Raw genomic sequence first — 15687 nt, 5'->3', positions numbered from 1 at the left:
TCCCAAAGAGTGCTCATCAATGGTTCCTCTTCATCCTGGAGAAGAGTGACTAGTGGGGTGCCACAGGGTTCTGTCTTGGGCCCGGTCTTATTCAACATCTTTATCAACGACTTGGATGATGGACTCAAGGGCATCCTGATCAAATTTGCAGATGACACCAAACTGGGAGGGGTGGCTAACACCCCAGAGGACAGGATCACACTTCAAAACGACCTTGACAGATTAGAGAACTGGGCCAAAACAAACAAGATGAATTTTAACAGGGAGAAATGTAAAGTATTGCACTTGGGCAAAAAAAATGAGAGGCACAAATACAAGATGGGGGACACCTGGCTTGAGAGCAGTACATGTGAAAAGGATCTAGGAGTCTTGGTTGACCACAAACTTGACATGAGCCAACAGTGTGACGCGGCAGCTAAAAAAGCCAATGCAATTCTGGGCTGCATCAATAGGAGTATAGCACCTAGATCAAGGGAAGTAATAGTGCCACTGTATTCTGCTCTGGTCAGACCTCACCTGGAGTACTGTGTCCAGTTCTGGGCACCACAGTTCAAGAAGGACACTGACAAACTGGAACGTGTCCAGAGGAGGGCAACCAAAATGGTCAAAGGCCTGGAAACGATGCCTTATGAGGAACGGCTAAGGGAGCTGGGCATGTTTAGCCTGGAGAAGAGGAGGTTAAGGGGTGATATGATAGCCATGTTCAAATATATAAAAGGATGTCACATAGAGGAGGGAGAAAGGTTGTTTTCTGCTGCTCCAGAGAAGCGGACACGGAGCAATGGATCCAAACTACAAGAAAGAAGATTCCACCTAAACATTAGGAAGAACTTCCTGACAGTAAGAGCTGTTTGACAGTGGAATTTGCTGCCAAGGAGTGTGGTGGAGTCTCCTGCTTTGGAGGTCTTTAAGCAGAGGCTTGACAACCATATGTCAGGAGTGCTCTGATGGTGTTTCCTGCTTGGCAGGGGGTTGGACTCGATGGCCCTTGTGGTCTCTTCCAACTCTATGATTCTATGATTCTATGATTCTATGATTCTAACATTCATGATGCGTTAGAAAGAAAGTTGCAACAGGTGAGTTGTCAGTCGGAGATACGAGACGGAAGGCAAAATGAGAGCTGAACTGGTGTCTGATTCAGTGGCAGGTATAGATATTCTGATTACAAAGTCGGAAGAATATCTAGCTCATAGCATGGCTTAAAGGGCCTCATTTCTGGCAGCAAAGGTATGGATATGAAAACAAGGTGGTACAGTCATACCTAAAGCCTAGAAGTTCAAAGCTAGTACTGTTGTGCTGCAATGAACTTGTCAGTGTGTATAAGTTATTCTGTGTTACCTGCTGCATTCACAGTTCCCTGGGGGATGAGAGGAACTGGAAGAAAAAGAGTAGGCTCTGCTCTCTTCCAGTTGCTCTCTTCTCCCAGGGAAGACTCAACAAAGATATTGAAAGGAAAAAAGAACCAGTGGTTGCCTAACTTGTTTTTGACATTTCGGAGCAACCAAGAGGCATTCTTTTCATCTGGTGATGAAAAGGCAGACAGTCGCGTGCAGTAAAACTGGCGATAATTGGCAACAGGTCGGCGCAGAGTGCTTCACAGGGGGAAAAGAGAAATCAAGGAGCCATCGGCCAGGATGCTGAGATGAAAAGACCGAGCACAAAAGGAGCGGGTGCTGTTCTTTGTAGGGAAGAAACACTTTCAGGACTGTCTGCCTCCTGAATACTTCGGCACGCTCACAGACATTTCGCCTCTCGTTATCTTAATTTGAAAAACATGGGCTTCTCTTTCGGCAGCTGGGGAGATGAAGCCCCAGGGACTCTCTGTTACACTGCCCACATCTCCAAGAGCAAATCTGGGATTACAGTCCCTAGTCAAAGTGGCGTCGTGTGGAATCTGCTTGCCAGGAAGCCTGGAGGGATTGAGGCCCCTGAACGACAAATCTGCAGGCAAATGTGTACAAGAGTCGCCTGATATCAAGAACAGTCCCTTTTAGTGGGGGGGGGGGATGTGGAGTGGCAAGAGGCAATTTATTCTGAAGGTCTGTAGACCACTTAATCAAAGACCTCTCTGGTGTAGAAATAAAACTGTAAACGGAACACAGCTTAACCCACAAACCAGCTAAGAACAAATATACACAAAAGCATATCTAAGCAAATATAAGCCATGGTTGTTGAGCAAAACACAGGCCATGAAAGTGGGACATTTTAGGCACGGGGAGGGCAATATTACATTTCTATCCCAGTGAAATATACTCGGCGTGGAGTGTGGATTTCATGCTCTTTATTCAGCTCATAGTAGTGAGGAATGGAAGTTCCCTCAGAATGTCTGCTTTATATACATTATTTACACAAAGGGCCCCACGTGATTGGCTAATTCTGGCATTCTCCTGTAGGCCAATCAGGTTGCGGATTCACTTCCACCTGGGGTTGGATTGGGTGGCGTCTGTGGACCAATCAGACTGCTGCAATTTGGATCCTATTCAACTCAGTACACAACACCCAGCTTTTCTCCAAGGACATTAAGGTGGCATAGATGGATTTCCCCCCACCTGTAGATCAGTGTTTCCCAACCTTTTTTGGGCAAAGGCACACTTGTTTGATGAAAAAAATCTCGAGGCACACCACCATTACAGCCCCGTGACATCAGCGTGCAGCGTCACGCCGGGAGGGACGCACGAAAGTGTAAGTTTCAATTTTTTTCCTCCCCCTTGCCGGGGAACCTCCAAGCTTTGGGGGTGGGGGGGGAGGAGGCAGCAAAGCGAGGCAGGAAGGAGAGCGCGGCTTGGCTGGGTGAGCTTTGGCGGGGGCAGGGAATGAGAGCCGCGAGGTGGGCGCTGCGGACGGAGGCGCTGCCCGCTGAGCTCGCAGGCAGCCAGGCAGGCAGACGGCGAGAGCCCCGCGCTGGGCGGCCTCTCCTCGCCGCCGCCGCCCCGCCTCTCGCCGCCCGACTCGCCCGCCTCCCTCCAGGCAACATCTCGCGGCACACCAGGCAACATCTCGCGGCACACTAGTGCGCCGCGGAACAGTGGTTGGGAAACACTGCTGTAGATCCTTCCAGCAGCTGGCAGCTGCTATTTCAATTTCCTCAAAGCCATCAAGGGTGATGCAGCTGCACCATCAGGGAGCATCACTCCTATGGGAAGAAACCACAGGGACGACACAGACTGGTTTAACACCAGTGCATGGTTCTCTAGCAACAGAGGATGGGCATCCGCTTCCTCCTCTCTTCTCAGTCAGGCTATCTCCATTCTGGCAACTATAGTTTCACTTCCAACCAGGGCTTGTCTTAAGCATATCCCGTGTTGCAAAGATCCCTCCGGTGCCCTGCCCCTTTCCCAGAGTTGTCAACCTTTTTTAGGGCTGGAGGAGGCAGGCAGCAGCTGTAGGGTGGCTCCTCCGGAAGGGAAGAGGCAGAGGCTGGATGCGGTGCCTCCCAGCTCAGCTGGTTGCTTCGTGCCACGGTGGCAACGGCAAGCAGCACACCGAGCGAGCGGGCTTGTGCCAAGTGAGCGAGGGCGAGGGCACCACTGGCTCGTTTCCCCCCCCCCTTTTAGCCTTCTGGCACCCCGCAGAATTTGGCGCCTGCAGGCTAAAAGGGAAAAAACCGAGCCGACACTTGGCAGGAGCGGCACACGCACCCTCGCTCTCTCAGAGCGCTCGTTCGGTGTTCTCTGGACTCCTGCCTGGTGTCCTCCAGAACTTGGTGCCCTGGCACCTCGCGCCATTAGCCTCTATGGGTAAGACGCGCCTGCTTCCAGCACAGCAGCCTACCTACCTTAATTGCCTTTGCTCTGCTGATCAGCCCATCTTGTTGAGCACTTCCGATCAGCAGGTCCACCTCCGAAGGTCGAGAACGTTGCAGAGCTGCTGCGAGAGGCTCCTGGAGGTAGACCCCGTCAACAACTGGGCTCCAGTACTGGAATGGTCCACTTATAGCCAGGAGCTACGATATGAGCAGAGAGGCAGTCAGTGTTGGGCAGAGGGGGGAGGAACAACATAAGAACACAGTTGCTGGATCAGGCCAGTGGCCCATCTAGTACAGCATTCTGCTCTCACAGTGGCCAACCCAGCGCCCATGGGAAGCCCACAAGCAGCAACTGAGCACAATAACTGTCTCCCCACTTGTGAATTCCAGGAACTAGCATTCTGTTGGCAGGTCTTCTTAGGTGAATCCTGCCCAATTTATTTTTTAAATGAACTGCAGGCTGATCACCAGAGCAACTTAAGGCAGGCATAGGCAAACTCCAGCCCTCCAGATGTTTTGAGACTACAATTCCCATCATCCCTGAACACTGATCCTGTTAGCTAGGGATGATGGGAACTGTAGTTCCAAAACATCTGGAGGACCAGAGTTTGCCTATGCCTGTCTTAACCCATCAATATTCCAGCCATGATTATGATAGAGGAATGGATTGATCTGTTAGCTTTGCTTGAGCACATTAATCATCCCACCCCCAAATCTCTAATTCAGTTCTCCGCATTTACACAGCAAACTGTGATTTTAAAAAAAATATTCCAATGAAAATTTGTCAGTGTTTTGGTGTGAATTTGTCCTAATCAACACATCTTTGTAAGCAGTGTTAATCAATATACACTTTTGCGGCACAAACAATTCTCCCTAGCATTCTGTATTTTCATTAATATGTGCATTTCAAGCACATTTTCCACTATTACGCATTTCTGTGCACATTGTTTTGCTGGAGAACCGCATGGCAAAATTTGGCGAACAGCCGTGTTTCAGCTCACAAAGTGTTTTGAGAAGTGCAAATTTGGTAGTTTCTCCTTTAAATGTGATTTATATTGTTACCATTTCTTCCTTCCTGGCAAATATTGATTCCCCAGACTGAAGGGTAATATTTACCCACACAAAATGAAATACCAATCTCTGGTACTGTTATGGGGCAGATCTGACCTCTGCAACCCACATATTTTCAGCTCTGCCAGCAAAACAAGAAAATAGGCACACCCTGGTTTGTGCATCATTGAGGACTTTGGCAGGCAACTGGCGGAGGCAGGATACAGTTTCTTCGCTGCTGGCTGAAGGGCATCCCAGTTCATGAGCCAAAATGGAAGCTTGTGCCCGTGCTTTCTCCTGACTGATGGTTGAAGCAGGAGAAAAAGCAGAACCTCCCTGAAAAGAGAAAACAGATGTCCAAGTCAAGGTGGTTGTGGATTAAGTTCTTCCCTGATGCATCTTAAATCCTGGAAAGCAAAGAATAATTATTTGAAGCAGTAGGGTGGATGAAGCCACTGATGATTGGGGACAAGGAGTGCTGGCCATTATCCAAAAGTCTCTCAGATCTGTGAGATAACCAGCCTCATATAATCAACATGCTCAAGTCTAATTAATGCATGTCGGGGTTAACACCATAGAGTAAGCTGTCCTGAATGGATTAGCTAGTTTAATCCCCCCTCACCTTGGGAGGAAGGAAATCAAGGATATTGTTCCCCTTCAACTCAACATGTTGCTCCAAGCTCAGACCACATGGCTCCAACCAGCCTCCCTTGAGTTCCTGTACCAGTAATTGAGGAACTTTCACCACGGTAACTTAGCCAAGTTTTACTGCCTGTGTTTTCTGACTGCTGCATGGAAAAGCACATGAACCTGACCTTTGAAGAGTTTGTAAGTAAACCATGTTTAACCTACCAAACGTGCGGTCTTTTTCCTATGCTAAGGGAAGAGGGGAACTTTGTAAGGAACTTAGAAGGGCATGTTTCAAAGGCCTAACACCCTATATTTTTAAAATCGCTGCCAGGCTTCTGTCACCAAAAGTACTTGCCCCAAACTTGGATCTTGGCATGCAGGGAGTTCTCCTTTATATACTGTACTTTCCCATGTATAAGATATGGGGGGTTTTTTACTTTAAAATAAGCTTAAAAATCTAGGGGCATCTTATACACGGATAGTGCATATGTCCATTTTCTAAATTTGGGCTCCCCAAAAGTAGGGGGCGTCTTATACATGAAGGCGTCTTATACACAGAAAAATCGGTACCTACCATATTTTTTTTCCTTGCCACTAACACCTAGCCATGATGGGTATGCTCAGCCTACATAGCTGGAAACAGCAATGCTTCTTAATTCCCTGTAGCTCTGGGAGGGGAATAGGGGCCTCCTAGCAACTCTCAGCACCTTTCAGAATTCTTTGGAGAAGCCATGACTGTATATACTACTGTTTTATATGTATGGTGGAAATGTGGTCTAAGCGAAATCTACTTCCTTCTGCCTCCGTCCCACATCCGCTCAGGTCCTTATCACTAACATTCAGCTGCATCCTTTCATCGGGAAATTGTCTTGGTGAAAGTATGAAGCCACATCTCACTGGGAATTGACAGGCCCCTTTATACTCGTTAACGGGGAGTCAAATATCAGGGTTTCCCTTGCAGAAGTAGTCTCAGATTAGAATCATAGAATCATAGAGTTGGAAGAGACCACAAGGGCCATCGAGTCCAACCCCCTGCCAAGCAGGAAACACCATCAGAGCACTCCTGACATGTGGTTGTCAAGCCTCTGCTTAAAGACCTCCAAAGTAGGAGACTCCACCACACTCCTTGGCAGCAAATTCCACTGTCGAAAAGCTCTTACTGTCAGGAAGTTCTTCCTAATGTTTAGGTGGAATCTTCTTTCTTGTAGTTTCGATCCATTGCTCCGTGTCCGCTTCTCTGGAGCAGCAGAAAACAACCTTTCTCCCTCCTCTATGTGACATCCTTTTATATATTTGAACATGGCTATCATATCACCCCTTAACCTCCTCTTCTCCAGGCTAAACATGCCCAGCTCCCTTAGCCGCTCCTCATAAGGCATCGTTTCCAGGCCTTTGACCATTTTGGTTGCCCTCCTCTGGACACGTTCCAGTTTGTCAGTGTCCTTCTTGAACTGTGGTGCCCAGAACTGGACACAGTACTCCAGGTGAGGTCTGACCAGAGCAGAATACAGTGGCACTATTACTTCCCTTGATCTAGATGCTATACTCCTATTGATGCAGCCCAGAATTAGGATATCCCTAGCAGCTGGTTCGCTTCCCTGCCTCCCTGGATAGCTGAATGACTTCTAAGACTGTGTTTCCAAAGTTCTGGTAGTTTGGGGTACATTCCCCCCCCCCCGAAAAATGGATCTGGGAACTATCAACTTGGTGTGAGCATGACTCACAGCAGCTTACAACATTTTGAAATTAAAATTTTATAAAATAGCAATACAGTGGTACCTTGGATTAAGAACTTAATTCGTTCTGGAAGTCCGTTCTTAACCCGAAACTGTTCTTAACCTGAGGTAACACTTTAGCTAATGGGGCCTCCCGCTGCCACGGCACGATTTCTGTTCTCAGCCTGAAGCAAAGTTCTTAACCCGAGGTACTATTTCTGGGTTAGCAGCATCTGTAACCTGAAGCATCTGTAACCTGAAACATCTGTAACCCGAGGTACCACTGTATAAGACCCTATTAGGCTGGTAGGATCGTAGAATGCAACAGCTGATTGGCCTGCAGGAAAAGACCAATCAGGCTCCAGGAGGGAAGCAGAATCAGCCAATCAGACGGGACTCATTGTGTAAATAATGTATATAAAAGCCTGAGGTTTGGGGGTGCAATTCAATCACTGTTTTACAAGCTGCAATAAAGAGCATGAAATCACTACAGGACTCCGAGTATATTTCGGTTTCCAAATATAATCAGAAAGAGGCGCTGAGTCAATCCTGCACTCTCACCAGATGTGAAGGACTCCCAGGAGACCACTTACTTTTCTGCTGTCCAAGGATTTTGCCCTTCGACTGTCTGCTTTGTAGGGAAACTATTTTAGGAATCCCGAAAAGAAACAGGGAGCTATGTTGGAGCCTGACTCATCTAAAGACAACGGGTGTGATCCAAAGAACATCAGACACACCCAAGCTTTGACCTGCACCTTATTTTACTGCACAGAGGCGGTGCTGTGTTTTTTTTGCAAAGCAATGTTTCCTCATACAGTGGTACCTCGGGTTAAGAACTTAATTCGTTCCGGAGGTCTGTTCTTAACCTGAAGCTGTTCTTAACCTGAAGCACCACTTTAGCTAATGGGGCCTCCCGCTGCTGCTGAGCCGCAGCTGCACGATTTCTGTTCTCATCCTGAAGCAAAGTTCTTAACCCAAGGTAATATTTCTGGGTTAGCGGAGTCTGTAACCTGAAGCGTATGTAACCCGAGGTACCACTGTAGAACACAATTTTTTGTGCTCCTTTCACTAGTATTTGTGTTTTCATGGGCATTTCCCTTAAATATATGCATTTTTGTGCACTATTTGGCTGGAGACCTACGGTGGGAATTTTGAAGGATGGCTATGTTTTGGTTCTTGCGTTGTTTTGAAGAAAAGTGTGAATTAGGTGTATTTGCCATTAAATGCCAACTGAACAGATTTTTTTCCACCTACACTGGACTACTGTAATGCCCTCTACATGGGGTTGCCCTTGAAGACACATCTGATAAAAGGTTTGCCTTGGAGGTCATTTTGCTATAAACAAGCATTTGCTTGATCTGCCTAGCTGTAAGTTTGCAATACATTCAGCAGTTTTGAGTGCCTTGCTGGTTTTCGTATTACAGGCCACTTCCCACATGCGAATGTTTTTGATAACTATTTTTTATGTCCAGAAAAGTCTGTGTTCAGCTTTCAAATTTGCTTCAGGCTGCTGCAGTAGCAGCAGCTGAGTTCGCTTAATCCCTCAAAAATAAATAGATTTGTAGGCTTCTATTAAGGGGCTTAATCCTTCTCTCATTCTTGATGGCGGCAATCTCGCTGGAGGGTTGCAAAAAGAAAAGAGCTGCAAAAACAAACATGCAAAGGGTGTGCTTTTAAAAGAAACATATACTAGCCTCACTGCTAATCATGTTAGTTCTGCCCAGGACCAGAAGAACAGCCACGTGCAAATGGAAACTGCCTGAAGGGATGTTATCTCCACAGAGACAAAGTCTCTCCCACCACAGAACTTTATCTGCTTTGCCTTGAGGTTCGTAACTGGAGGGTCAAAGGATACTTCTCAATGGGCTGGGTTGATGACCTGCTACCAGGGGTCAGCAAACTTTTTTTGCATGGGGTCGGTCCACTGTCCCTCAGAACTTGTGGGGGGCCGGACTATATTTTGAAAAAAGAAAAGAACGAATTCCTATGCCCCACAAATAACCCAGAGATGCATTTTAAATAAAAGCACACATTTTACTCATGTAAAAACACCAGGCAGGCCCCACAAATAACCCAGAGATGCATTTTAAATAAAGGGACACATTCTACTCATGTAAAAACACGCTGATTCCGGACCGTCCACGGGCCAGATTTAGAAGGCGATTGGACCAGATCCGGCCCCCGGGGCCTTAGTTTGCCTACCCATGTGCTAACCCCTAGAATTGCTATATGCTCATTTGCTTTTTCCAAAATGCAGTACTCCTGCATTTCACAAAGCAGCTGAGAGATGATAGCACTCAGCCAAATGGGCAAATGATCTGACTCAACAGAAGGGAGCATATATAGGTTCACACTTACTGGGTTCAGAACTCACTCCACTCACGATCCCTGTCTATCCCGTTGTTGGACAACAGCATCCATCGGCCATGACAGCTGCAGCCACCAGCTCGCTGGTTTGCATACAAACAGTTCCAGTTTCAATACCCAACATCTCCAAGAACAGCTGCCAATGTCCCCAGTAACAATTCCATTGTTGCAACCCATCCATGGGTCTTAAGGTGAAGGGCAGGCAAATAATAAAGATGATAATAAACCCCACCAGTGTTAACTAGATTGTCATGGACTGGCTGGATGCTTAGGAGAGGCACCAGGTGGGGAACCCCCGGGGAAGAAGTCTCAGAGCTCAGAGAGTGGTGGTGGGATGACGATGGGTAGTCAGAAGGAGAAGAAGGAGCAGACTGAGGTGTCAGAAGCTGAAGAGATAACAGGGTTTAGTGAGTAGGAAGAGTCTGTAGCAGAGAGCAGTCCAGAATCAGAGGTAGAATCAGAGGAGGCTAGAGAGGGGGTGGGGAGAGGCAGAGATGAGGCAGGCTGCTGAAGAAGCCAGGGGCTCTCCCCCTCCTGAAGTGATCCACTCACCTCCCCCTGGTCTCCCAGAACCCGAAGAGGTATGAAGAGGGCGGAGCAAAGGCAAAACCTTTGACAGAGTCTCAGAGTGCTTGGGAAGGACCCATAGGAGGAAGAGGCAACTGTGGAAGGCAGGGCACTTCAGTCCTCACAACTGACTGATTGGGGCAAGATCTACCAAGAAGAGCTGCTGGGCTCGCTAGGCCTGAGCTGTTTTGTTTCTTTGAATAAAGAGCTAACTTCACTGATCTTCGTGTATCTGAAGAAGTGTGCATGCACCCGAAAGCTCATACCAAGAACTAACTTAGTTGGTCTTTAAGGTGCTACTGGAAGGAATTTCTTTATTTTCACTGATGCCGTGTGAGTTACTGCAGATGCCTGCCCTGACACTGGAGTGTTTTCACCTGGCTGAAATGTGTCCTTGAACTTTGGCAAATGCCTCTTCCTTGTTTGGATGGATGACAGAGATGGATGGGTTTGCGGTAGAAACAAGCCTACTGCACAAAGGTAAAGTTTCCATTCCTTGCTCTGCCCATCTTTGCTGCTGCTCTAGCCCACAGCTGGTGCATGGACCTCATCTGACTGCCCAGAAGAATGTGAAAAAGGTTCCCCTGATACAGGGATTGTACTGTACGCATATATGTGTGTATGTGTAAAGGGACCCCTGAACATTAGGTCCAGTCGTGGCCGACTCTGGGGTTGCGGCGCTCATCTCGCTTTATTGGCTGAGGGAGCCGGTGTATAGCTTCCAGGTCATGTGGCCAGCATGACTAAGCTGCTTCTGGCGAACAAGAGCAGCGCATGGGAATGCCGTTTACCTTCCTGCCGGAGTGGTACCTATTTATCTACTTGCACTTTGATGTGCTTTTGAACTGCTAGGCTGGCAGGAGCAGGGACTGAGCAACAGGAGCTCACCCCGTCGCGGGGATTCAAACCGCCAACCTTCTGATCGGCAAGTCCTAGGCTCTGTGGTTTAACCCACAGCGCCACCCGCGTCATATATATATACACACACACACACACACACACACACACACACACACACACACACAATGCAAAGTACTTCAAACTAGCATGAACTTCGGCTGCATCATGCAGGAATCTCCGCAATGCCTCCCTGTTGTGGAGGAGGGCGAATGACCTCCAGTGACTTTTGGAAACCTGCTCAATGTCTGAGTCAAACCAAGAGAAAACCCACGTAAATCTTGCTCTCTCATTTGGAAAGGAATCAAAAATAAAACCGCCAGTATCGTAATGCCATTGCACAAATCTGGGGTGTGACTGCGTTTGGAAGACTGCGTAGGGTTCTGGATGCCTCACCTCAAAAATAATATTCTGGGGTTTCGAAATGTTCAGGAAAGGGCCACCAAAATGATCGAGGGGAGGAAACGTTGCAGCGTTTGGGGTTTTAATTTAGAGAAAAGGTGAGTTAGATGCGTCATGATAGAAGTTCATAAAATTATATGTTGCATGGAGTAAGAGGAGAGAGGAAAGTCCCCCCCCATCTCTCGCAGCACTAGAAGTCAAGGAAACCCAATGAAGCTGAATGTTGGAAGATTTGGGACATAGTTAAACTGTGGAACTCACTGCCACAGGAAACAGTGGTACTCACCAGCTTGGATGGCTTTAAAAGAAGATTAGACAAGTTCATGGGTGGCTACTAAGCCATGATGGCTATGCTTTGCCTCCACAGTCAAGAGCATGGGTAGGCAACCTAAGGCCCGGGGGCCGGATTCGGCCCAAACGCCTTCTCAATCTGGTCCACGGACAGTCTGGGAATCAGCGTGTTTTTACATGAGTAGAATGTGTCCTTTTATTTTAAATGCATCTCTGGGTTGTTTGTGGGGCCTGCCTGGTGTTTTTACGTGAGTAGAATGTTTGCTTTTATTTAAAGAGTATCTCTGGGTTATTTGTGGGGGCATAGGAATTCGTTTGTGTGTGTGTTTTTTCAAAATATAGTCCGCCCCCCCCAATAAGGTCTGAGGGACAGTGGACCGGCTCCCTGCTGAAAAGGTTTGCTGAGCCCTGGTCAAGAGGCAGTAATGATCCTGAATACCAGTTGTTGGAGACTACAGGAAGCGAGAGAGGGCTCTTGCCTTTGGGTCCTGTTCTGGGTTTCGCACAGGCATCTGGTTGGTCACTGTGGGAACAGGATCCTGGACTAGATGGACTGGCCTGATCCAGCCGGCATCCTCTTATGCAGGCATCCCCAAACTCGGCCCTCCAGATGTTTTGGGACTACAATTCCCATCATCCCTGGTCCTGTTAGCTAGGGATGATGGGAGTCGTAGTCCCAAAACATCTGGAGGGCCGAGTTTGGGGGGTGCCTGCTCTTATGTTATCATGTTTCGAAATTACTGTATTTTTTGCTCTATATGACTCACTTTTCCCCTCCTAAAAAGTAAGGGGAAATGTGTGTGCGTCTTATGGAGCGAATGCAGGCTGCGCAGCTATCCGAGAAGCCAGAACAGCAAGAGGGATTGCTGCTTTAACTGCGCAGTGATCCCTCTTGCTGTTCTGGCTTCTGAGATTCAGAATATTTCTTTTCTTGTTTTCCTCCTCCAAAAACTAGGTGCGTCTTGTGGTCTGGTGCGTCTTATAGAGCGAAAAATACGGTACCAGTAATTGCTCCAGTGGAGTGAAGCAATTCTGGAGCCTGCCCTCCTCCATGAAGTCTAACTTCAGCAGCAATGGACAGAAGCCCAGCATTTGCGAATTATGCAACTCTGCACACTGCGTTATGAATCAGGGCACTTCGGGAAAATGCTCAAATGCTGAAGTAGCTGCGTTAGTAGTGTGTTGCGTATGTAACACACTGTCCTTTCTGCTGCACTTCCGTGTACAGCTGTAGAATCATGTTTCTTCCTTCCCTTACTGCCTTATCATCAACAGCACAAGCTCTTACTGGGGGGAAAGGGGATTTTTCCTCCCTTGCTACATTCCAGAAGAGGTCACAGTAGGTCAGAACCAGAAGAATATCTGTAGCAGAAGGAGATAAACCAAAGAAAGCCTCAATGGTATTTATGTATGTGACTAGGTAAAAAAGGTAAATAGGTAAAGGACCCCTGGACGGTTAAGTCCAGTCAAAGGCAACTATGGGGTTGCAGTGCTCATCTTGCTTTCAGGCTGAGGGAGCCAGTGTTTGTCCGCAGACAGCTTTCCGGGTCATGTGGCCAGCATGACTAAACTGCTTCTGGCGCAACGGAACACCATGACAGAAGCCAGAACGCATGAAAACATCTTTACCTTCCCACCGCAGCGGTACCTATTTATCTACTTGCACTGGTGTGGTTTCGAACTGCTAGGTTGGCAGGAGCTGGGAAAGAGCAACAGGAGCTCACCCCGTCGTGGGGATTCGAACTGCCGACCTTCCGATCGGCAAGCCCAAGAGGCTCAGTGGTTTAGACCACAGTGCCACCCACTCCCCTGCTGTATGTGACTACAGCGGCAAGGATTCTCTGTGCACAGAAATGGAAGGAAAAGATAACACCCTCAAAGGAAGAAAGGTTGGTGAAAATATTGGAATATGCAGAGATGTCAAAACTGACAGCACTGTTAAAGAGACTCAAATTTAGAATCCTTTAAAGAGGACTGGAAACCCTTTCCAGTCTTTTAAAAAAGTTATTTCCCATATGCGAAGACCACAGCAGGATATGAAACAGCAGAATATATTAAGAAACATGTTAAAGAGGATGAAGTTAGATAAGGCAAAACCTTAAAATGCAAATGCATGTAATTTGGGTTATAAGCCTCAATGTCACTAGTTTTGTTGAGTTGGAATATAGCTGTTGAGTAACAAAATGTAACTTTTGATATGGAAAAAGAATAAAATATTATTTAAAAGAGGGAGAGAAAAGAACCTGAAGAATATCTATAGTAGAAAGAGATAAAACAGAGATGGCTAAAGCGCCTTTCAGGTGCTTCCAAACTATAACTCCCAACATCCTTGAGTAGTGACAACGCTGCCTTGGGCTGATGGGAGTTTGATTGGATTTATTGTATGCCTTTGCCGCTTTTAATTCAAAGGAATCCCAAAGCGGCTCACAAACAACGAATAACAATAACGTGATTGAACATTGCAGATACAGCATCGCTCATATAGGACAATTATCAAATTGTCAGTGCAACAATTGCAATCTACAAGACACCGTTAGTAACTAGAAAACAAGCTAAGCATCACAATTACAGTGGAAGCCGTATGTTACATGATTAACAAATCAATGCATCGTTTATAATCTATAAAACAGTGTTAGCAGCATTAACAAGAGAGCAGCTGAAAGATAAACGAAGCAGTCTTCAGACTGTACACACCCCCATGACTCGTAATATCTTTCACTCTATTCAGCTCAATAAAAGGTGTGTGCCCACAGAACATGTGGGATCTACCGCGCTGTTCTCCAGTACCTCACCAATGCCCCCGTCTCTCAGCCTCTGCCACACTGTGGCCCAAGCCAACCGAGGGCCAGAATACCAGATTCTGCATGATTAAAAACATAATCATGAACCGCCATTTGACCAAGCAATATTTAGAACTGCATCATCCCATAAAACCACTAAAAGAAACAATTGCTTTGCAAGCACCACCTGACAAATTATAATCAGTCCAACACCACCAGATGCCTGGAAGTAGAGGAAGGTCTTAACTTGGTGCTGGGAAGATAGTAATAATGGTGGTGACAGGTGGCTTCCTTAGGCTAGTCACCGACTCTTGACTTCTCTTACCTCACAAGGTTGTTGTGAAGGAAACATTACCAGGAGTCTGTCAGAAGCCACCGGGCTAGAACAGAGAACCTCTGGATCTCCAAATGATCATTATACAAAAATTCACTTATACAAACACAAGGATTACGCACTACAGATTCAGATATCCAAACAGCTGGACCTGTGTATAGTACTGTAAACAAATAAGCAGCCTTAAACAAGCCTCACTTTCTGTGTCTTGATGTCCCATGGCAGCTGTTTCACCAGAAATTATGGTGGGAAGAAAGGGAAGAGATCAGACAAATAAGAGAGCATTTTTGCAAAGTTTCAGACAGTTTTCCAGGGGGTCTTTTGTGGTCATTTGGGGGTAAAAATTCTGTGCTCAGAAACACATTAGAAACTTCCCCATAGGAATCAATGCAAAAAGGTTGACTCATTATGTGAATGCTTGCCTAACAAACGATTTCCTGAAAACTCATTGTGTTTGTATCAAAAGGTCCCTGGGGTACGATACTACTGAATTCCAGCTTGCCTCCATTTGTGCCAGTAACCAATTGGTGTCCTCTGATTTTTGTAAGATCCAATAAAAAAACTTTTCCAGGTCAGTCTTACTCTTTCCCTGAGCAATAATCTGCACTGACCGGTGTCTGTCTAGCTGCTAGACACAACTGTTATGTGAACAAGTCAGCAACGGGGGTCCCGTGGCCCTTCAGATGTTGGGGCCCACAACTCCTACCGCCCCTGATTCTTGGCCATGCTGGCTGGGACTTGTGGACTCAATCAACATCTGGAGAGCCAGGGAGTTCCACATCCCAGTTCATCATATGTCCAGTTCCAGGTGCCACAATTTAAGAAGAATATGGACAAGCTGGAACATCTGCAAAGGAGGGTGACCAACACGGTCAAGGGTCTGGAAACCAAGCCTGATTTAAAACAATT

The 15687-nt window shown here is 46.9% G+C and overlaps 1 protein-coding gene across 1 annotated transcript in view; it reads right to left on the bottom strand.

Annotated features, from left to right (window-relative positions):
- Window positions 1-15687, bottom strand: part of TG (thyroglobulin) — a 178058-nt gene that overhangs the window by 32411 nt on the left and 129960 nt on the right. The window contains exons 42-43 of the mRNA XM_081206080.1: window positions 4967-5131; window positions 3776-3943 (exon numbers count right to left, since the gene is read on the bottom strand). Of these exons, the coding sequence (XP_081062206.1) occupies window positions 3776-3943; window positions 4967-5131 (333 nt within the window). The remainder of the gene's footprint in view (window positions 1-3775; window positions 3944-4966; window positions 5132-15687) is intronic.

Source organism: Podarcis bocagei, assembly GCF_964188305.1.
Source record: "Podarcis bocagei genome assembly, chromosome: 8".
NCBI lineage: Eukaryota > Metazoa > Chordata > Lepidosauria > Squamata > Lacertidae > Podarcis > Podarcis bocagei.
Note: the sequence above shows the minus strand (reverse complement) of the source record. Positions and strands in the feature narration are given on the sequence as shown.